The sequence below is a fragment of the Trachinotus anak genome, unplaced genomic scaffold, assembly GCF_046630095.1.
Source record: "Trachinotus anak isolate AG129_WGS33_773 ecotype Australia unplaced genomic scaffold, CSIRO_AGI_Tana_v1 ptg000003l, whole genome shotgun sequence".
Lineage (NCBI taxonomy): Eukaryota > Metazoa > Chordata > Actinopteri > Carangiformes > Carangidae > Trachinotus > Trachinotus anak.
This window is the reverse complement of record NW_027273854.1, coordinates 22111118-22134509: the sequence shown is the minus strand read 5'-3', so window position 1 is coordinate 22134509 and position 23392 is coordinate 22111118. Positions and strand designations below refer to the sequence as shown.

The following is a 23392-nucleotide window of genomic DNA, read 5'->3' as shown; positions in this document are numbered from 1 at the left end:
GGGCCTCCTTTAGATTTCTCCAAACGTCTCCAGATGAAAGAAAAGTGGTGAACACATCTCAGACCTCATTACCTTCCTTATCACCTTTTATCCAACACAAAAATGCTTAAAATGGAAACATACTGAGGTATTACCAAAAAGGCTGTCTGGCATTTTTTTAGGAGTTGCCAGGGCCACAGTGACACATATCAAGTACATACCAGTCACTCTCAAGGACTGCACCTCTGCAGCTGATGACTCGACCACTCAGGCTATTCAGGTTTTGTCCATAGAGACTGGAATAAAAGAAACCCCTCGTGGGACAAGCCTTGTTAACCACCCCAGACCTCTGACGCAAAACTGCTAAGAAAACAGTATCTTTTGTTATTCCACTCCCCGCTCACTGTTTGACTGCAAACATGATGAAATCATATTCCCTGGGAACCGTAACGATGCTAATGAAGTTATTGTGTTGATGGAGTTTATTGTGGGAAGGTTAAAAATGTAATGAATGTAACCTTTCAGTGTAGTATAATGTGATAAGCAAAAATCAACCCATTCATGTTGAAGCAACCTCTAAGAAAACCAGAAACTAACTAGTTCCAGGCAAAAAAAAACAAACAAAAAAACAAAACACAAGGAAAACAGTAAAAGTGAGGTTACACAAGTTTTGATTGCATGAGTGGAGTCAGAGACGACAGCATGACCACAAAGGGTCTGCATGTCAATCATGGCGTTCCCCATCAGCTCATAAAAGCAGCTGATCGTATGCGAGTCTTCTTCTGGTGGCAAATGTTGGTTCAGAGTGGGGAGTGTGTCACTGCAGGACTTTGGTGTGCTGCTGCTCTTCTTCTGGGAGATGAGCCACATCGCGTGTCCACCATGGTAAATGATATTGTTTTTTCAATAAGTGCTTTTTTTTTAACACTACAATTTAAACCACAAGATGCTGGGAATTTTACAAAACGACCTCATCAGACAACATTTACACATTTACAGTCTATTTCTTGATATGTGTCTCAGTAGCAACCTCGCCACTGACTCAGCTTCATGAGTCTCGCTACAATCCAGATCTTATTGGACACTGAATACAGAATAAACACTGTTCAATTAATTTGATTAATCTGGTGTCCAATTCAAGCAGAGTGTCCAGTACACCTGATTTACTGGCACAGAGCCAAAGTGACAGCAGCTTCACTGAACCATCACAGGTCATGTACTGTTCTGATACGCTTTTCAGAAAGATGATTATAATCTAAGCGTGACAAAACACTCCTGTCAGGTGAGTCAGCCGCAGCAGAGATAAGAGGCTCCTCTGCTGCACTGACTCCACCTCATGGTCAAAGGTAGAACAGCAGGTGTGAAATTATGGTTGAGACTGGGTCACAGGTACGTGTGTGTGTCCCTGTGTACGTTATGAACTGGAATTGACTGCACTGCACAGATACAGGTCACATGGAGAGACTGTATAAAGACCTTACACATCACAGTTATATTTATAACTGTCATGAAAACAGCATTTTGGTTGAATGTTTCACTCAGTGTAAACATCAAAAAGTAGAGTTGGAACAGTTAGTCTGTGACAGTGGTGTGCAGTTGAGACCCCATCCTTCAAATTAATAGTAAAACATTTGTTGAAATAATTAAAATAAAGTCATGTGTGGCTAACATTATTATACAATTATTATAACTACTTATTGACTGCAAAGAGTAGAGTTAGAGACTCAGTGATCAACTACTAATTTCATGCTAACTTTGCTTTTTTTTTTTTTTTTTTAAAGCTAACTGTACTCAGCTGAAGGTGGGCTTCTTTTAACCCAGACTGCTCATTGACCCAGTTTGGGTCATTACCTGCAAGAGCAAACTTGTTTAGTCTGGATGATCGTTATTACTGGAAATCTATGGTCATGTTCAGCTACAGCCAGAGCCGACAGTGTCGATCAAGGTGGAGCTTGTGGGAAAAAAAAGTTTTAGAAATGTGAAGATGAACGTGTTCAACAGTTCAACATGCAAATGTATCTGTAAACAGTATTGTGCTGGTTTCCAGTGAGGTGCTTTAACTCTGAGCAAGAACAAATACTGCACATGTTCAAGCAAGCATTAAAGCAGCATGTGTTTTATATCATGTCCGTCAGGTGAAAGGCAACAAATGAACGTGCACAACTGTCTGTTGAACTTGGAAAACCACAAAAAAGCCTCAGTTCTCGGCCGAGAGGGCAGGCATGTCATCTGACTTCATGACACACGATACCATTTATGATGATTTACCTGGAGAAGACATGAACTCCATCATGCAAACACTGACCAGGCGTCTGTGCTCTCTGTAGGAAGGAGGTTTCCCCAAACCACTGGTGCCCCCTGTGGGGGATGACTTCAACTTCAACTTGAGTCTGTGGAAGTTTTTTTTTTCTGTTTTCTCATTGAAAACTTTGTAGGTAGGTTCAATTGAGGTTGAAAAAACTGATCCACTCTCTCAAGGACGACAATCTTAACAACTCTAAGCATGGCGAATCCCAACCTCTTACAGCACACAATCATCACTATTCAGCACCGATTCTCTGCCCTTCTCTCATACAAGAATGACATACAGGTAGTTTGTTTTTACAGCAGTTTCAAGCCTTTGTTCTCATGTGGGCCTGTCATTCATTTTATCTAAACTCTGAACAAACAGCACAAAACCACCAAATATATCATAAGAATATACATTTTCATTTTTATCATATTTTATTGTTGAAATTATTCCTTTTAGGAAAACTTGCTCCTGAAAAATAGATGCATCCATCCACCAAACTCTTGGAAATGAACCATACTATTTGTTGGAAAAGTGCAGTCAGCTGAATCAGGTAGGAAGACATTTTACTGAATGTACAGCCAAAATTAATTTTGACAATATCAGCTTCGTTTTCAAACTGTCAGACATGGCAGTTGTGGATTTGCAAAGACTTTTAAGATGTTTCTCAGTCTCTTTAAAAATAAAACACTTATCATATAGTTGTAAAGGTTTGGACAAGGCCAGAGATTTACACAGCTATTTTCAGTTATTGTCCAGGTAAGTAAATAGAAGTATAACTCAGAGGGGGTCAGTATTACAGGACAAATTCCTACCACCAGATACCTGTAGACCAGGGCTTTATACTGGAGGGCTTGAGACACTTATGATGCAAAAAAATACTATGTTCAGAGATGTTATCAGAGGTAACAAGTCTTTCATCTTCTACACTTGAAAGACTGAAGTTATGCACATCACGCCACCACAGAGCAACCAATCACGTGCTGAACCAGTGGAGGATGTAGATGACTTTGCATATTTGTGCAGCCTCATCTGCAAAGCTTATGGTGCACAGAGTAACATCAACACTAGAAACAGGCAGGGACAACTCCGAGAGCAAGGAAATGACTAAGGAGTTAAAAGAGAAACGGTCACACAAATATGTACAAAACTATGTTTTATTTCAAAAAACTCAAATTCAACTCCACAAACATAAGTATAACCCTATACATCAATAACAATATAAACTTTGCCTTTGTTCCTATTTATATATCTTTCCACAGGGCTGCTGATAAATATTGCACCGCAGCATCAGATACTTTTATATAAGAGTATGAAAGTCAAAAAGGCCTTGATTACAATATGCCTGACTGGCAGTGTAATGGCTTTGGTAACAATAAGGTTAATTATTTATTCAAATATTATGTAAGATTACACATAACAAACAAAGAAAAAAAAACAAACAAAACCTGTGATTAAAGAACATGTAAAAGAACTTTAATAGACTATGCTTACCTTACTTTTATGTGTACCTTCATGTAACACTCAAATATTAAAAAATAAAAACATGCTCAAATGAGGCTGTTCATTTGATTAAAAATAACTTACAACTTATTAAAAAATATTTTTGGATATTACAATCCTCAATGATCTGCACTGACTACCTAATACCTACCTACCTAAGTGTCTCTCTCGTAAGAAATGGAGACAAGGGGAGGGAATGTGAACCCCTTTTAGACCCTGATGGGACGACACGTTGGACTTAAGTTTTGACACATTTGGTAGAAACAAAATACAATCGATGACACTTCTGATTGTCACCTGTAGGCTCCTGGTGACTGATGGCATTAGGCTCTGGTCCGGACCAGTTCCCTCTGAATCAAACCACAGTCAGTTTTAACCCACAGTCCCGCCTCACTAAGGCTTACACTGTCAGAGGACGTGCTCTACTGAGCCGGCTGGTTCTTGTTCTTCTTATTCAGGATTTTGCGGAGGCTCTCAGGCATCAGGTATGGCCTCTCTGGGCTGCCATCGTTCCTCTCAAGATCCTCCACTGGAATGAGATTAAATAAAAATGGGATTAAACTAAAGTCATTGGAGCTACAGTATTTATGTCAAACCCTGAAGCAGAGTTTTTACTTTTTTAAATCTACAGCACAGACATTCTGCGCCTAAACAGAGCCAAGGACTTTTAAATGAGGCTCAAGCTTCATAATCAATATTCAATATAGCAATAAATCTGACAGACAAAATAAATTTGGCTTGTTTCCAGTTTTGTAGGAAAAAAAAGCAAATAGCTTTAATCAGTAGTTCAATCGCCAACAACATGCATCAATTTAAAGAGTTTACATCCTGTTGTTTTACACAGTGAAAACTTGTCACTTCAAATACTGTTTATTTAAGCAGCTGCGCTGCCAGGAACACAATCCTTTGTAAAAAGGGTAGTGAATGCAAACTTAACACTGCTTTACAGTAAAAACTTCAACACAAGAAACTACAAAACCACTAGCATCAAGAAAATCCTCAGTATTCATTCACACAGATACAAATCTGCTATGGCTTTGTGTGAACAGAAATTAAAGTGCATCAATAGTACAACATAGTAAAGAAGTAGCACTGATGATCATGTGGTTCTGATTGCATAAACTGTAAACAATTAGGAACCCTAAGGTGCAAACAGACCAACATTAACACTGTAAATGAGGCACATGAACGGCTTCAAGTTTCAACTGGCCAGTGGCAGTGGGAGAACTATTAAAAAGAAATGTCGGTATACCTCAGATTAATCCAATAAAATAATCAAGATATTGAGTGAAGCAGTTTTTCAATCTCCTTGTATAAATCAACTAGTCAATCCAAGCACCATGTCATTAAAAGATTAACAAAGACCTGGCTGTCAACAAAAGGTTTCTAAACTAATTAAATCTTATCACCTCCAACATATTAATCATGCAGCAAATTATGAACATGTAACATTCCTGTGCACATTTTAAAGCGCTCATTCCTAAAAACATGCTTGATTTTCAATTGATCATTCGCAAAGCCCCAGGCCTCCTGTTGCTACAGGCTTTCCATTCTAGCACAGCACATTAGCAGCGTGCAGTGACAAACGATGGGAGATATCTCTAAAAAATTAGCTGTCAGTTTTGAAACGACAAGTCTTTCACTTCAGAAAAAGGAAGACAAAAGCAATTTCTCATTTGTAGCTGGCAATCGTTGAGTTTTCCAGCTGAAATGACAGAAGTCCCAAAATGGTTTTTTTTTTGTTTTTTTTAGCAGTAGGTACCTAACTGATTAAGCTAATGTTAGCACCTTCAGTTGTTAAAAATTAGCTTCCTGTTGGGTCTTATTTTCAAAATGAAAACCCTGTAAAGGAATCTTAAATATGCATTTTATGGATCAGACTTATTTCATTCAACATATCCCTGATGGCGGCTTGGCTAACATACTTCTACGATTCAAATGTTACATTTATGCTTCATTACTAGCAATAATACAATTTGGATTAAAGCAGTATGTTTTACTTTTAACATTACAGGAGAAAAGGCTGAGAAAAGAAAGGGGACCAAAATGAATTTGTTTGACGACCAGAACCCTACCTCTGATAACGAATGTGGTGGGTGTTGCTGGATTGACAACTCTCCTAACTCTAATAAAGAGGAGGACAGAGCTGCTAACGTTAGCCTAACCTCTGATAGCTTCAAGGCTCAGCTTCCACACAGGGAGGAAATACCACACAGTGAATGTGCTGGTCATGAATTACCTTTTTCTTCTATGTAACCTGTTAGTCCACAAAATGGAGTTTGATAATGATATGCTACCCCTTGGCCTTAAAAGTGGGTTACTACTGAAGGCAGTAAGCTAGTTAGCTGGACATGCTAATGACTGCATCTTGTTAGAGCAGATAAACACACTGCTTCGTCCATTTCTTAAAGCTTTGCTCTTATGTTTTTAAATTTTGAAAGCTCATACAAAAGACAGCACAGTCCAAATTCTTTAAAAGCCCACTTTGGCTTCTACTGCAGCCACACAGCATTTCAACATGTGTGGAAACCCAAAGCGTGACAGGCCTGCAGTGTCTTTTTATGGTTGTTTAACTATGCTTGGATAATCACTGTCAGGAGGAGGGACTTATTAAATGGTAAATTAAAAAAAACAAATCCTTAACATCTTATTTCCTATGTTTCCTTGTGTTGAAGGTTAAGTTAAAGGAAATATTATGCACTAGTCAGCTGTGAATAAAGGAGACAGTCTCTCATTCAGTCTGCAACCCAGTAGGTTGTATCATCTAAGTGTAGTGAAGCAAAACACAGAACCCCTGCCACTTTAAGGCATTGTGTATTAAAGTTGCACCACAATCTGCCTCTGAGAAGAGCAGGTCAAGTGCAAAAGAGAATTTCCCAGTGTGCAACAACAAAGTACCAGCTCGTTAGTCTCATATTTTAAGACAATCTTCAACTATAGCAGGCAACTGCCCACAATTCAGTGAAAAATCTTGAGTGTCCTTCCTACAAAACGCCTCCTCTCTAAGATGCATCCTCCTCTTTAGTCTGCTGTTGTTTTGACTGGAGGTCTTCATCGTCTTGTTGCTGAGCAGAAGGCGAAGACGGATCCTCAGCCTTGTTCTTCAACAGAATCTCATGAAGAGCTGACGACATGTAATAAGGCCTTGCAGCTGAACCATCATTGCGCTCCAGGTCTTCACCTTTGTGTGTTTGTGTGTGTATATTTGTATTGGGTAATGGATGGAACAGAAAATTAGTATAGAAGAGAAAGGGGAGGTGGTGAATTGTGGGAAGTGAGAAAAGGAAGACAAAAAAAAGAGAAAGAAAGTCAAATAGCAAGCAAGCAAAGGCACCCACAAGCATTTCAGATTTTGTTATAGTTTAACACCAAGCAGCAGCAACTTTTAGGTTAACATACTGTAAGCCACAGACTGTTATTTCAAAATAGTGGTGAAAGTTTAGCACACCATCTTCATGCAATTTAGAATTAGTGACAGCCCAGCACCAGAAGCATGGTAAGAATTCACAAGGTGAGAAAAGTTTTCATTATCAGGCTTCACATTTTACATCAAGCTGTGAATGATTAATCTTTGCCAAAGTCCTTTCTTCAATGCAACATGTTTTTAATGCTTGTTTCTTATGTGTAAAGTCCATCTGACACTCAAGTAGACAATCTGCAAGTCTTATATGGATGTGAAAAAAGCTGAGGAGGTGCCACTTACAGAAACAGAGGAACAATGTGTCCACACACATGGCGTACACACTGAAGAATCCATGGGCGATGAGGTACGAGCCGATCACCACAGTCTGGTGAGGAAAACCAGACGCATATAAAGCAGATATATACTGTATATTTCACTCAATAATCAAAACCAAATAAAGCAGGGAAAACAGAATTACCATCGGATCATTGGACTCACCAGGATGGGTACCCAGTAGTAGTGGAGATTGGGAGCTGTATTCTCAAAGGCCTTCACTCTCCCAGAGAAGAAGAAGAAGGCAAAGACGCCTGTAGAAGCAAGACCAAAGAAAACTTATAAATGTGTATAATTCTTAGACAGCTGCTATGACTTTTTTATCTGCAACTCTTACGTAAATACCATCCCAACAGATATCCATATGTATACCAGCCCATTATATTGAATGATTATGAGTTATATATTGCAATAAATGTCTATGGATCCCCATTCAGCAATGTTGTTTAAAAAAAACAAAAAACAAACAGCAACTATATACAGTACAAATGTTATTTAAATCAAATGGTCAGTATTGAGTACTGATGTCTTTCAGGTTTGAGTTATAAAATACATTATAGGTCTATGGAGACGTATTTAGTGCCCCTTTGTGCACTGGTCAACCATACACAAGTAAACAAAGTACATTAAAACCTGTGGAGACCTATTCAATCATTTTGTATTTATGAAACAGCATCTATATATTGTAGAAAAGGCTCTATGACGATACACACTGACAATGAATAACTTAATTATGGTGATCTCTACAGATTATGAGATACTCTAATGCTTGATGTGCTTTAAAAGGGCTGTTAGTGAGTTTTCTCTGCTGCTGAGCGTGTTTTTTTTGTCGGGAGCAGCTTCAGTCATCTTTGTCTTTATAATACAAGAGGTTATAAGCAGCGCTACAAGATGGGCCAGGGCTAGCTGGTTAGCATGCTAACTTCAGTAGAAGAAAAGATGTGACAAGATAGAGACAAGAGTTAACATTGGCGTTGCTCTTCACCTCTGGATACAGCTCTTGGTGAGTAAAGGAATTAAATTTGATACAGAACTCGCAACATTTCTTCTAGACTGGTAAGTAAACAGCTGTTAATGCTAACGTTAGCTAAAGTTAACTTACAAATAGCTCCTTTAAAGACTGCAAACCCATTGCATCACTAACTAAATGTATTAAGATTAATGAGCTTTCAATATAATATTACCCAAAAATCATGCCAATTAGCTTCACACACTCAGCCTGAAGAACAAGCGTGAAATAAACAGACTCACCCACAAGCCCAACGATGAGCAGTTTGCCCAAAAACAAGAGGAAATCTGTCACTTTGTCCAAGACAGCCACCCTGTGGGATTAAAAACTATCATTTACCTTTTGCAAAAAATACAACACACAAAAAAGTAATTTGAATTATTTTGTGCAAAGTTACACAATATTTAAACTCACCTGATCATGTTCCTCATGAGGAGGAAGAAGGCATCTCTGGCTGAGGTGCAAAAGTTTTTGCCATAAATCGCCACCTAGAGGCCAAATTGACTCATTACATTCAAATACTCCCACAGTGCGCCTCAGTGTTATTGATGCCAGAGCTGAGTTCAGTGAAACAAATGAATAAATCACAAACCATAATGTAGGCGTTTCTGTTTAGGAACTTGATGAATTTCTCCAGACACCAGAAGCAGCACTTCAGACAGCACAGCAGGAACTTTGCAAACTTATTTTGGGCTCCTGTGAATGAGTCCAGGATTGACAGATAAATTAACATTTAACAAACAGTGGAGACAAGTTTTCCAGATTATCCCAAATATGCGTTAGAAATAAATTTTAAAAAAATAACACAAATTTATGTTTCACCTTTGTTATTGTTGCACTTCAATGATTAAACAGAGGGAAATACTGTTCCATCAAACTTATGTTCTCCTCTATCACCAACACCTTTATCGCTACTATTTGAAATGTCCAGATAAGAGTAAACCACACCTATGTGTACTGCAGGCCGGCTGGATGAAAGGTTATTGCTTGATTCTGGTCTGTATGTTATACAAACTATGGATTGTGGTCTTGAATAGACATCTGCATAATATTGTGAAGTAACAAACCTTTCAGCTTGTGATCTAGATACTCCAGCAGAACCCTGATGATCTGAACTATGGAGAGAATGAGGGAGCCAAACGCCAGACTTCCTGTGTGATACCTGAACCAAGACACAAAAGAGGTCAAAATATAATTTTACGTTGTTAAAAAAAAAAAAAAAAAAAAAAAAAAAAAAAAATCACAAGACAATTGCCAGGGAGACAGGACAGATGAAAATCAATAAATGTTAAATATACTAAAACTTTGTCCCCACGCACCTGAGAGATCTCCCTAGGGAAGAAAACACTGGGAAGGCAGGCATGTCATCTGGCTTGACAAAGGCCCAGTAGTATGAGGCAAAGGCCCCGGCCAGAGTCATCTGTCCCAGACCAATGACAAAGTTGGCACACCAGAAGAAGAGGAAGACGTTGTAGAACTGCAGGCCGATCAGGTATTTGTGGTACACCGTCTCTCCTCCGTAGAAGGCAAAAAGGCAATCGGAGTCAGGGCACTGCGTTTTCATAGGACTGGTCGTGTAGTTCTGAGCACAGAATACAGGTGAAATGGAGAGAAATCCAGAAGATTTAATATGATGGTGTAAACATAGGCCTAAGGGATGAGTCAGTAAGATGTAGTAAGATTTTTTAAAAAGTTGCCTGGATGTTCCAACATTAACTCCTGAGAAATGAGAAAACTTACGGCTGGGTCACAAACTTTCCTTGAGTGTTCACACACCGTCTCATTGAAAACTTTGTAGACAGGCTCATTCGAGGTAGACAAGAAACTGATCAGCTCTGTCAAGGATTAGAATCATTAGGACTTCAATAATTTGTCAGGATGTTTGTTTGTTGCTGTAATACTCATTTTGGCCACAAGAAGTTTCCATTGTTTAAAAAAAAAAAAAAAAAAAAAAAAAAAGCTGTTTACAAAAATTATTAAAAAGAAATTTCCATCCATTTCAAAATGTATAAAGATTATCCTGGAATAATCTTTTTCTTTTTTTCTTCTTCATAATCAGGAGACAATATAATTTAGATCAGACTTAGAAAATGGATCACCAGAATTTTTTTCGTCACTTGCCTCTCATTACTTCCAGAGAAATACAACAGTATCCAATCTCTTCATTTTACCAGGTGGTGGTTAAATGGCTCATGGGCAGTTCCACAACTGTTGCTGAGTTCTCATTTTCTCTACCTGTTGTTGTTGGGTTTCTGACTACAGTCCACCTAAAATAATAACAATGACTGACTGTAACTTGAAAGGATACACAGCAGTAACTGCCCAGAAGGCAATAACTACAGCCAGGAGGAGGAAGGTGAACAGTGGGAAGAAAAGGGAGCACATCACGTGTCCAATGGCTCTGTAAACACAACAAGAGCATCACTGGTGGTTACACACATCCAAGGCAAAAAGAGAAAAACAATCTATCTTCACTTTAGGTTAAATTTCGATTACTTCATCTGTGTCTGCGCCATTAATCTGACACTTTGATCCATTACTAAAACAATTTAAGAGTCAGAACAATTCAACACCTCAACTTTCATTGATCTGTTTTTCACTCTCCCCATCCTCTCCTCTAAAAGTGTCTCCAGCTATAATGAGAAGTCTGACCTGCTGGCTTCTTTGATGAGAGCAACGGCAATGAGAATTCTTTTCCTGAGGAAGATGAGCAGCAGGATGATGATGACATCCACAATGGCCAGGATAATCACTAAAGGAGAAGGGTGACAGAGGGAGAGATCATATGGGTGTCCTCGTTTTACAGCAACATGTTACAGTCTATGAGCATGTGGACGATGTGCTGTGTACTGACTGAAGGCCAGCCAGGTCTGTCTGATCTGCAGGTAGACTGAGAAGTCTGTCTGGAAGCCCAGCTGCTGTAGAGTCACATTAGATCCTGGCTCTCCCTTCAGGGAAGCATACTCCATGTAGCAGTGGAAGATACCTGACACATCACAAAAGAAAATGGCAAATGGAAACAAATGTATTTTTAAAGAAAAACTGAATCAGTGTGCAACAAAGCAAAAACAAAGTTTGATAATAAAAAGGCAGGAAACTCTACTCAGTTAATGGTGAGATGAGGAAAAGTTGTGGATTTTCCATTTTAGAAAAGGGGATCACTTCACCTCTGGTTAAGTTACTGCTGCAACTTAACCCATGAACAATAACCTGCTCGCTGGCAGGTTTTCTACAACAAACAGTTTCTCTCTGCAGGCTGCTGCAGGAAGTCTCATTTACTTATTGATAACATGATAGCATCAGATGGTGGATTTTTGCAAACGGAAGTTCTCTTTACAAAACACTGATAAAGCAACTGTCAGGTTGTATTGTTGTCAAAACAGTTCCCCTGCACTTAACTTTTGAGATTCCACTACTTTATTGTCTCTGATGGAAAAGGTTCTTCAGCAGCTGCTGCTGTGTTGTTATTTTAATAATAGATGCCAATAGTCCACATATACATGCATTAATATCTCTAGCTCCACTAGATTATAATGAAGGCTCTATCCTTTATTTAGCTGTTCCTAATGTGAATCTAAGCTCCATTGATGATGGCCCTTCTTATTTCACCATGCACTTAAGCTGTGTCCTAAATTCATACTGACCAAACTAAGCAGGTTTTAAGTATGTAGTGTGTTCACTCTGGAAATGTGACAAAATAAAGTACAGTCACACTTTTCTCCAACAATGCAACACAAAAAAACAAATTTATTGTGTGGTTGTAAAAAAAAAAAAAAAAAAAAAAAAAAAAAAAAAAAAAGCAGCTTCAGGAACATCTCAGGAATCAGAAAATAGCAACTAAATCTTTAGAAAAACATTCCACTATCTGTTTGTAGTTTAGTTAGCAATGGCATTATAAAGTCACAGTTTGCCTTTAGCCTGATGGTGAAAGTACTGTATCAGAATGTTGATATCACTCAACTACACCAACTGTTTTGGCAGCAAGTACAGTTGAATAAAAACTATACTGACAGTGGAAAGATGACATGAAGTGAGGGATTCAAAACTGTGACTCTCCTGTTCATCATCGGCATCTTAAGCTCTAAACTATGGGGATGCCCCTACAAAAGTTTAGTATACAGTAGTATAGTACAGAATTAGTATTTAGTATGGTGGTGGGGCACAGCACCAGAGTTAATGTCCTCAGATTTGATCAAACTAACTGTGATCACCTTTTCTGTAACTGGAAACTCAGGCTCAAGGGTCAACCGTCACTCAACTCAGAGTTCAAGGTTTGTTAAACCTGCTTTCTGGAACAGGCCTCTCTACTGCTGAACTATTTTGAGGTGACAAACACAAAGAAGTCTTGGGTGCTTTCACCCCTTACCGTATCCTATGACCAGTATCACCAGGACAATCATGATCCACACCATGATCCCAGCCAGGAAGCGCAGGAGGACGATGAAGAGCAGGCTGGTGAGCATGGCAATAACCAACCCTCTGCAGAGAGAGCACAGACAGAGAAACCAGTTGATGCTCATCCTGCACAGACAAACTGGATCAAAGTGAACAGGAAGCAGATTTACAAATGAAAAGTTAGTGTCTTACATGAGAATCCAGTACCAGGACTGTGTGTAATCCTCAAAGATTTTCATGACCACCTGACGAGCCTCAATAACCACAGTGGCATTCCTGTGGAGAGACGTCTGTGTGTTTATCTGTCTTAGCACCACTGAATTCCTCTTAGATAGTATTTGTAAAATCCAATGTGGCAGGTTGAGACAGGCCAAAGCTCATTTCAAGCTGTGACACTAGTATTCCTGTCACAATAATTCCAGCAATGTACTCACTTGACTCCATCAATGAGATCCTTAGCATCTCTCATGTTTCCTGTCCCATCATCAAAGTGAGAGGTGTTTCCCACAGTTATCATCCCTCCTTTCAGGCCCAAAGCTGGGAAACACCTGCGTGTGACTGGAGAAGAAAATCCCAACAACTTAAAGAGACTGGTTCATTCTATTTTTATATACCAGAATATACCAGATCTGTTCAGGTACTCTGGATGTATACAAGATGTGATATATAATGTATTAATAATGTCTTGGATGATCTATTTTGGGAGATCCAACTCACAGGGCTTGCTGGGCGTCAGCATGGCAGGGCACAGACCTAATTTAAGGATTTCTGGTATACCCTGAAACACAGCATGTCCAATATAAGGTGAGTAAAAAGCTTTGGACAATCAAAATTTTTGAGGTAATGCACATTGACATTGGACAGAAGCATCCAAGCAGGCGTCTCAACAACATGGCTTTAAACTCACCATTGTATTAGTCACACCTTCCTTGCAGAAGTTCTTGTAGTAGTCAAAGTCCTTTTTGTTGGTGTAGGCTTTGACCAATGTCATGAACTTTTCAGGGCACTTCTCCACACACATCTAAAGAGGGCGCAACATTAACAGCAGGATACAGTTACATCAAGTGCAGGAGAAGAACTCAGTGGTCCTAATTTTAGATACAAAACACAGCACAGAAAAGACAGCGAATGCCATCACCAACAATCTGGTCATGGTCAAAGAAGAAGAAAACAAAAGCAATAGCTATGTCCCGACTCCATACTGCAGTATGAGCATGTAGTGTATTCAAACTGGAAAAGTAAACAACGGTCCTGTTTCTGCTGTTGATGGACACCATTTTCCCACAGTGCAATGTACACAGGAAATGGAGCCATTCACAGCTACCAAACATTACAGCTACTGGTGGGCCGTGGTCACAAAAATGATGATTGATGTCTGTTTGCGTTTTAGCCTGGTATACATATTGTATCATTTCATGTTAGTGTGTTTAGTGTGTGTGCGTGTGAGTGTGTGTGTACAGTTTTGCATGGAAGTGGGACACAGTTTTGCATCAGCAGGAAGAATGCATGATGACAGATGGGTGGAGTTCACACCTGTGTGGTTGGACACTGGAACTCCAGCAGCACCATGGGGCTGGCACACTTCATGATGTTGAAGTAGAACAGCAGGGGCTTCTTCCTGTGAAAACACACATACAAAACAGTCAGAGGAAAAACAAAAAAACATACAAGCTTTAAACAATATCTATTTTTACTATCTTGCCTTCATCAGGGTGGTGTTTGTGGCCATTTCTGGTTTCTAGATATTTAGATATTTAAAGATCTAGATTCTTATAATAAAAGTGAGCACAGTGGTTTCATTAAACACAAAGGACTTTTATCATTATCTTGTTCACATGTCCATGTGGAAACAGGCTTGTAGGAAAAACCTTACAGACATCAAGATCCATCCAGCTGCAGCACATTTAAAGGAAATGATTGATCCAGTCTCTTCTATTAAATAAATGAGAACTGAGATGGTACATTTGTCAAAGACAGGGAGAGATTTTGAGTAATCTGGATTTGTAAAGAGAACAGCAATAAGTTTAGTTAATGGATGTGTTGAGGTGAACCACAGACTGATGAAATTAGTTCAGAGATGAAAGATTGCATTTGGTAGTGAATATTCAAAAAAGATGGTTGTAAAAAATGTTTTTTCTTCATGGTAATTTGTTTTTCCTCTGACTTTTTCTATCAACTAAGAAAACTGGTATTTTCTAGGAGAAAGGTGATGATAATGTTTTGTACTTCCCTGATGAAGCCGAGATGGTTGAAAACATGAGGTGACTAAAACATGGTGACCTGGAGTTGTACTATAACTCTGTGTGTTCACTCTCAAGGTCTCAAAGAAAATGTCCATCAGAGCAACAGGAATAATTACATCTGTACTTGGAAAGCAACTCACTCAAGTGGGGTGCCTGCCTGCCCACAGAACTGGCCTCGACTGTCTGTGGGATAGATCACCTTTCTGGGGTCACCCTGGGACCAGGCTGGGGGAACAAAAGCGGAGGGTTAAAAGCTTTTTTTGTATTTTTGTATTTTTTTTTTTTTTTTTACAGGTAGGTTTCAGTTTGAGTTTTTAAAAAGGTAAACCGAACAGCTGTGTTGTTTCTTTACCGAGTATTCCCACTGCAATATAACCCAGTAAGGCAAGAGCGAAGAGGATGCAGCACACAATGTCAGTGCAGCCCCTAGAATGGAGAGAGCATGGAAGGTTGAAAGAAACTCTTTATAGTCATTTACACGCTGTAAAAGCCAGGGTTAGAAATCACATCTCTGTCTCACCTGTTCTGGATCGGGCCCTTGAAGGTTGGGTCATACTTCCTTGGCTCACCTACGTTAAATAAAGAAGTGCATTTATCACTCAGTGAGCTCTTAGCATTATGACAACTGAAAACACAGCTTGGTGAGAGGTCCTATGAACTGTACATAAAACATAACATGTTAAAAGCAGAGATGCACCTTGAACCCAGACTCAGCTTTTAAAAGGGAGAGTGGATTTAAGGTAAAGAAACAATAAGCCCCTGGACTCTTTTCCTCCCATTCTTCTGTCAGATGACTTTTCCCAGCAGACGGACACGCCTGGCAATCCAACAAATTCCTCCCTAGTGACTAAGAAAAGAAAACCTATTTCAAAGACAAAGCCAACTTAACTTGCACAGCCACTAGAGGGGGTGTAAATCTATAAATTTGCTGCAGTAGATTTAATTTGACAAGCCAATGTCCTGTTGATGCTGATTCATGCCAAAACCAAGAAGTGTTAAATGTGCATATGTTTAGAGAGGTAAAATGTCTTTTTTTATTGTTTGCTTGTCTGTAAAGAATTATTTTGGTTGTGATAAGATTTCTTTAAAATTCATACAGCATTGCTGTAAGCTGGCAGTATCAGGACTGACGCTCCTTAATGCCAGTGTGACTTTTCTGAGAAATTAAAATCAGTGTCTGGTCTGTTACCTGAAGTTCTCTGAGTCCTGATCATTATTGCAGGCTCAGGTGTACAGTTAAGTTTGCTGCAGGTTATCTGAGGTCAGAAGCAGGAGGCCGCGTGTTATCTAAGCAAATTCATCTTGCAGCTCTAAAAGCAACATGCCACATAAAGTATAGTTCAGGAGCAAACAAAAACACCCTGATTAAAAGTCAAAGATTAACAGGCTACACACCCACTGCTTCAACACAGAAATAATTAATTCCAAGTTTTTATATTCAAAATAACCAACATTTTGACACTAGTGCTGCCTTGTTGGGGCTTTAAGTCTCTCAAATCATTAACATCAGTCTTCACACTACTACTGCAGCATCCACATGTGCACGTGTACCATTTAGCATTGGATCCTGACACCTTCAAGTCTAGACAAGTGCATGATATTCTCTGTGGCGTCTTTGCATATTAATTATGTATGTGGTCAGAGGGGATAATGCTGCAGCAGGCATTTACCAGAAGAGCTCTGAGAGAGGTCACAACTTCCTGTTAGAGCATGGGCGTTGTATTTCAAATACATGGTGTGATGTCAGTATTGTCAGTCTGAGGTGCTACTTTTGACAAGACTCAACAAAGTAAAGTGAGTTCACTTCAGTGTAGCTGTACCAACCAGTGACAGGCTTAATGTAGGATTTAATCCGTTAAAAGAAATAACTTGCTAAGTGATTATCTATACAAAGCGCAGTAACATTTGTACGCTGATAAAAAAAAAAAAAAAAAAGATCCCCGCTCTCACGCACCTGTTCAATCAAACACTACCAGCAGCAGCAGGTTCCGCACAAACACACACACCCTTTCACTCTTCAGAGTGCTGACATGCTGATACTGCCGCTCCAGTTTCACTCAAAACTATTTACACGCTGATTCATTTTTAAGCAGTAAAAAAGAGACATTCAAGATTAACCAGTAACCCTCAAGTCATTTGAAATTCCTTGGATGAATAGCGGATGAAAAATGATGCAAATTAATGTAAAACTAAAGCAAAAAGAGCAGTTACCATGCTTTCCATAATATTCCTCATCCTCAGCCATCTTGAATTTCCTTTCTGGGTCAAATGTTGAAATGTACAGAGAACCCTTTTAGCCTTTTCACAGCACCTATCTGTTCACTTCTTCCTCCCTCTCTCTGCTGGTTTCAATGAGCGAGAGCGGCGGAGACACAGGTATTGTGGAGGAGAAACCAGTCCAACCTGTCCCTGAATAGCTGTGAGCGCTGGGCAGCCAGCAAACGCTCCACCTCACACTTCCCCCCTGTGTTTATCCTGAAACAACTCCCTCTTTTCCAATCTGTGCTCCACCTGTGCATTTCCCTCTATCCCCTCCCACCTCCAAAAGACCACTTTCTATCTGGGATTCCACTTTGTTTCTGTATCAAACCAGCCATCTATCCAAACAACCAAGAACTCATCTGCAAGAAGGGAAAGAGAAGCGGCGTGAGCATCGGAAAAAGAGGGTGGGGACTGCTGTTGCGGATGAGGAGGAAAAGCAATGAAGATGTTATCAAAAACATGTGTTTGGAGAAAACAAGGAGGAATTCTGCCTCCAGTGGAGTTTTGTGTCACTGCTGTGGAGGAGGGATGATAATATTCAGGTGTGCAGGATATCTTTGGCTACAAATACCATCACCTGCTTGAAGTGAAATCTCAACATATTGAGTTAAAAAAAAAGTCAAGAATTTCATGATGTTGAATAAAGTTAAACCGACTGCTGCAGCAAATAAGATCCAGTCTCAGAGTGTTTTCTCCCATCTTGTGGGGACATGGCAGTATTGCACTGAAACGGAAAACGATAAAACCAAAAATCCTTCTAGCTCCCGTTTGTTGATCAGACTGTTCAGTACTCAACGGCCAAAGGCAATCAGAGTGTGTTCACAGTTTCAACAAAGAGTCCTCAGAAGGACTAAATGCCAAAAATGTGTTATACAGATGCTGACAGAGACAGAAAATTCATCTGGAATGACTGAACGTTTCCATTCATTTTAGTCTTGTCTCATGGCCAATGTTACTGCACACAGGGATTCCCGTTAAGAGCCCTGCTGTTGCTGTGAATGTCCTAAACAAGAAGCTTTTTCACCAAGTGACACAGTGAAACAGACTGGACGTTTCTGGGGAATTAGATTTGTTGGATGAGCATGACATGACACACAACAACAACAACAACAACATGTGACAACAACAATAGCTCTTAACTTCCATCTATTGTCTTTTCACTGATGCTGAACGTTAAAAACAATCATGTGCAATTAACCTTTAATTTGGTTTTCCTGGACTGGCTGAACAGCTAGCGACCCCAGGTGAAGTAAAACCTACAGCTCCGATTTTTAAACAGACTAAATGAATCATTCAATCATTTCTTTTCTTTGGTGGCAGTGAGCAACAGTTTTAATCTGTTAAAAGCTCCCCATGTGATTTAATCTAATTTAAATGAACCACCACTGTGTAACCAGACAGCCACTGAGCATTCACTGAAATCATTAGCAATACAAATGACATTTGCTACATGTGAAAGTACTTTGATTTAATTATGAAATTTTTCTAATGAGGGCTTATAAGGGTACAAGTTACATCTAATATCTGCATCCATATGTGCGTCTGTGTGTGTTTTGATTGTAAGTACAGTATTGATGCATTTATTTATTGTGTTATCATTGAATAAACAACTGCTAGAAAGGGAGAGATGGTAAATGGAAACACAGAAACTGTCAAATAATACCTGAGACTATTATCATCAGTAAATGTTGTGTTGAAGTTTCTGGTTTCAGCGAAATAAAGTCTAAATTGAAAGTGAGACCAAAGTTGATGTCTTGCGTTGTTTCCCACCAGTGTTTCTTCTTTAGGGACAGCATTAACTTAGTACATTGTCTCTTGTGTCCAGACATTCCTGAGTTTCCCTGCTTTATTTTCCAACCACCACCCTTCCTATCCCTGATCTAAAAGAAACCTGGTTGACCCTTTTCACAGAAGACATTTTGGCATGTAATGGTAAAACTAAACAGTACAGGTGTAAATAATAAAATGCATGATGGCTGAATTCCAATGAGCTGTCTCTGTTTCAGGATCCTGGTATTGTTCATGCTGGCTCACTGTCACACTATCATGGCTTACTGGGACTCCTGAATACACCGTAGCTATTGTTAATTTAATTAGTAACATCAGTGCTTTTCCATCTGTGACAAGTCAAAACATCTGCTGTGAAAAAGGACTGTTCAAATCCAGCAGCGCAAATGTTTGCCATCGAGCACAGTGTCACAGCAGTCATGGATTCATTTGTGACACCGTGTTTGACAGGTCAAAACTTCTGCTGTGAAAAACACTAACTTAAAGTTTTACATCACGTTTCTGGTCTTCACAAACTGGCCTGGGTGTGGAGCACTTTGCCAACCAGCTGTTACTGTCATGTACTGTAAAAACCTTTGAAATGCATTTTTTAATCATGGATTGTTGGCCCACTATGTGAAGGGAAAAAATCTCTGGCTGTTTTGGGGGTTTTGACATCCTGTTATGCATCATGTTAAGAAAGATCATGACCCAAAGTTTTTCTCACAGGTCCTGAAAAGTAAAAGAAACAAAAACAAAAAAAACTTAAGTAAGAAAGTGCAGTATGGTAAGTAAAAAAAATCCCAAACTTTTAGAAATACAAGACTATAACTAAAGGTACTGTGATTTCATAGCCACTTTAATATCATCTAGAAGTTACAGCTGCTGCCCCCCTGCCTGTCTCCCCATGTCTTTCATTACAGTAAGAGGGTGTGGAGCGTTCAGATCTATTTACGGCATCACAAAGGAAGCCTATGAGAAAACAGACCAGTTATCTTCAGAATCCACAGAAATTTGGTTACAAAACTTGGGACATCTATCCCATAATGTCTGGCAGTTTCTAAAAAATTTGGACATGCAATAATTTCACACAACAGCAGGAATATTGAACCATATTTTCTCCAGGATAAAGGAAGTTTATCTAAACTGTCTCTCCCACATAATCCTGTTACAAATTTAACCTTTTAAATGTGTGATCTCTTGATAAACTAGTGACCTCACAACAGTGACCTCTACTACTGCTTCCACTTCTGACAAACTCACCACATATCTCTCTCTCGATCTAATTCAAACATGGAAACTACATGAATTAGAAAGAATTTGCAAAGCCTATTCACTGACAATGGCAAACAGGACGCACGCACAGTGAGATTTTCTAGATTAGATATTCTGATATTCTCTTTATATGACCTCGGTAAACAGACATAAATGACAACAATGCTAAATGTTCCAAGAGACATTTCAATGGACATTTAGAAAAGTAACAGTAGCAGTTAAAAGTTTCAAAATAATGTGCTGTTTTCCTGTAGAGAAATGTTCCTCATCAGTGAAGAGTCAGTGGGATTAGCCAAGATCAACAGACGCAGCTGCTGACTGGTAGAGGACAGTGACTAACACAGCAGATAAATACAGAGGATAGATCTCTGGGATGGTCCTGCTTCCACATCTAAATTACTCTGTATTTGTATCTCTTTCTCTGCCCAAACTCATTTTCCCTGACCTTAATAACCAATCAGTCTCGCACCGCTCTGAACATGCCTTTGTATTTCAGACTGTAGGCAAGTTGGCAGGACCAGTAGACAGTTAGCAGAGTCACATGATCCTGCTTGGGTTTTTAGGGTATGATGAAGCACATTTAAGTGGAAACGGATGGCTGTAATGAGAGACATGTTTTTGGCTCTTTGTTAGTAGTAAGTAGGAAAAACTGTAAAGTGCAGTGACTGAACTGAAAGGCCAAGAAGTAAATCTGTACATGTAACTGAAACAAGCTTTAACAAACATGAAAGAACGGTCAGACAGGCTCAGGATCAGGTTTCAAACTGCCCTCCTAAATTTGTCTTATAATTACACCTAATCTCCACCAGGGCATGGCTGCATGGCTGCATGGCTGCTGCAGATCCTGTCATTGAGGTTTCTTCATATAGCTCAACCTGAAATTACTCCAACATGTGAAACTGTGGCCAATCCTACACTTTACTCTGAAATACTCTCCCTGTGGCATAATAAGACTTTTGTCCTTGTCCCCTTTTAGCTGGTTTGTCAAGAGTCTTGACATGCACTGAGATATATTAATGTGTTTGCTGCACTAATGTTTCCAGGGCCTCTTACCTCATACCACTGTGATTTCTTAAGTGAATGTGCAGCCGTTCACTACCATCACCTCCCATGAGTCTAAAGCAATTATCTTTCTCTTCTGATGCTACCTATTTGTCGTCTTACTCAGTGTCAAACTGTCTGAATCCTGCCTTTCGTGAAGGGTTGGTAATGGTAGTCAATTAGCCATCATGTGGCAGGCAGAGTGGAAAAGGGTGTGTGCAAAAAAGAGGAGGAAAACACTGTGTTAAAGCCCCATCATGAAAGCCAGCAGACAGAGGACGTGCCTTGTATTGTTTTCCATTTCTACTTGTGGAAAAACATCCTAAACCAGTGATAAACTGGCAACCTGTCCAGGGTATACCACACCTTTTGACCAATGTCAGTTGGGCTGGACTCCAGCCCCTCCAGACCCCCCATGATCCTCGAAAGGATAAGCAGTATAGCTAATGTGAAAAACCTACAAAAAGCTAAATATGTTCAGCACATTGCTGCAGAAAACACTTCATTTTTGTATACAAAAGATGATGTTATTAACTCTAAACTAAGCTTTCCAGGAGTGAGCATGCTCCTTAAACAGGCCACGTCTTTACTGTGAATCATTTATTGCACTTCTCATGTAAAAGGCCTGCTTAAGAAAGAGCTGAACCTGCATACAACAGGGTGTGTCACTATATAACACATTTATAAGGGGCACTGGACGTGAGGAGGGCAACCACAAACAAGGAACTCCAGAGCCACAATCAAAGGAACCAGAGATACTGTACTGAAAGATACAGATACAATCCACTGAGATTAGACTGTAAACAAAATGCAGACTGTATATGAAACTGAACACATGTCTAATGAGACACTACCAAGAGACAAATGAAGACCCTCTTCACATGTTTGAGGTATTTTCTAATAAGCTAAGCTCTATACATAGCTGGGAGTCCGCTAAGCTCCTGTTGCCTGCCATACCAGTCTGAGGAATGTGGCAGCAACTGGTCAAGCAGCAGGCAAACAGGGACATTATACACTCTGACAATATACGAGGCAGTGAGGACCAGCAGCCTTACTTACAAGCACGGTCATTTTTTTAAAACAAAACAAAAACATGCCAAAAAAAAACAACAAAAAAAAAACTTCCCATGTCTTCACTGTAACTGCGTGAGAAGAAGTAAACTCGCTATTTTAAGTACATGGTTAATAATTAAAAGCATGAGTACAAGTCAGAGAGAAAGTGGTTCACCGGTACCAGCTAACGTGAGACAAAATAAAACAACAACAGCAACAACAAGGGTGGTTAAGTCATTAACGACTCATCTCAGAACTATCTGCGATATCAGTTAGTAACGTTTTCGATTTGCACCAAAACAAAACAAGCTAACGTTAACTTACGGTCGTTGAGTGGTGATCCCGGGACTAATAAAGTGAAGCATGCCCGTTTTGGGCTTTAAATAATTACCATATTTCGTGTTCTCCTCCAGTTCCATGATAACGGGCTGTTTCTTCTGGACCAAAGCTGCTCACAAGCGACGACTACAGCATATTTTCAGCCTCGGCGGACGTTACCGTGCGGAGCCTCTGACAGTTTGAACACTTCGTGTAAGTCCCCTCCAAAATCTTGACTGCCCAGCTAACGTTTAAAGGGAGACTCCTTAGAGGAGAGAGCGGACCAATCAAAACGCAGGACGCGATGATTGACAAGTCGCTCAACGAATCATTGAGAGAAGGCGGGAGTTTATATTCCAGGCGACTGGGTTCGTTTCAAGTACCGTTAACTGACAGCGTTACTCTACATGTAAGTTATGACCCTCTCACGACAATGGACCTAATATGAATAATCTCAGTAATTAGTGAAATATAACGCGATCTAGATTATTTGAGGGTGTCCATCATTAGTCATTTGCAGT

At 39.6% G+C, this 23392-nt stretch overlaps 1 protein-coding gene across 4 annotated transcripts; it reads right to left on the bottom strand.

The window, feature by feature from the left end:
* Window positions 1–3410: 3410 nt before the first annotated feature.
* On the bottom strand, window positions 3411–23118 carry LOC139618556 (choline transporter-like protein 2). 4 transcript variants are annotated; one of them, XM_071474563.1, is made up of 22 exons: window positions 22945–23118; window positions 15676–15724; window positions 15508–15581; window positions 15296–15380; window positions 14446–14530; window positions 13820–13933; window positions 13630–13690; window positions 13347–13470; window positions 13105–13188; window positions 12884–12996; window positions 11372–11503; window positions 11170–11269; window positions 10826–10918; window positions 10258–10342; window positions 9837–10099; window positions 9585–9679; window positions 9110–9213; window positions 8932–9005; window positions 8760–8830; window positions 7674–7762; window positions 7476–7560; window positions 3411–4301 (listed from the first exon to the last, which is right to left on the bottom strand). In XM_071474563.1, exons 1-22 carry the CDS (start codon window positions 22970–22972, stop codon window positions 4195–4197), a joined length of 2115 nt encoding a protein of 704 aa, XP_071330664.1. In that variant the 5' UTR covers window positions 22973–23118; the 3' UTR covers window positions 3411–4194. The 4 variants fall into 4 exon arrangements, with proteins under 4 accessions (XP_071330664.1, XP_071330663.1, XP_071330662.1 ...); XM_071474562.1 differs by lacking the exon at window positions 22945–23118 and adding an exon at window positions 17367–17523; XM_071474561.1 differs by lacking the exon at window positions 3411–4301 and adding an exon at window positions 4521–6953.
* Between the last annotated feature and the right edge of the window lie 274 nt (window positions 23119–23392).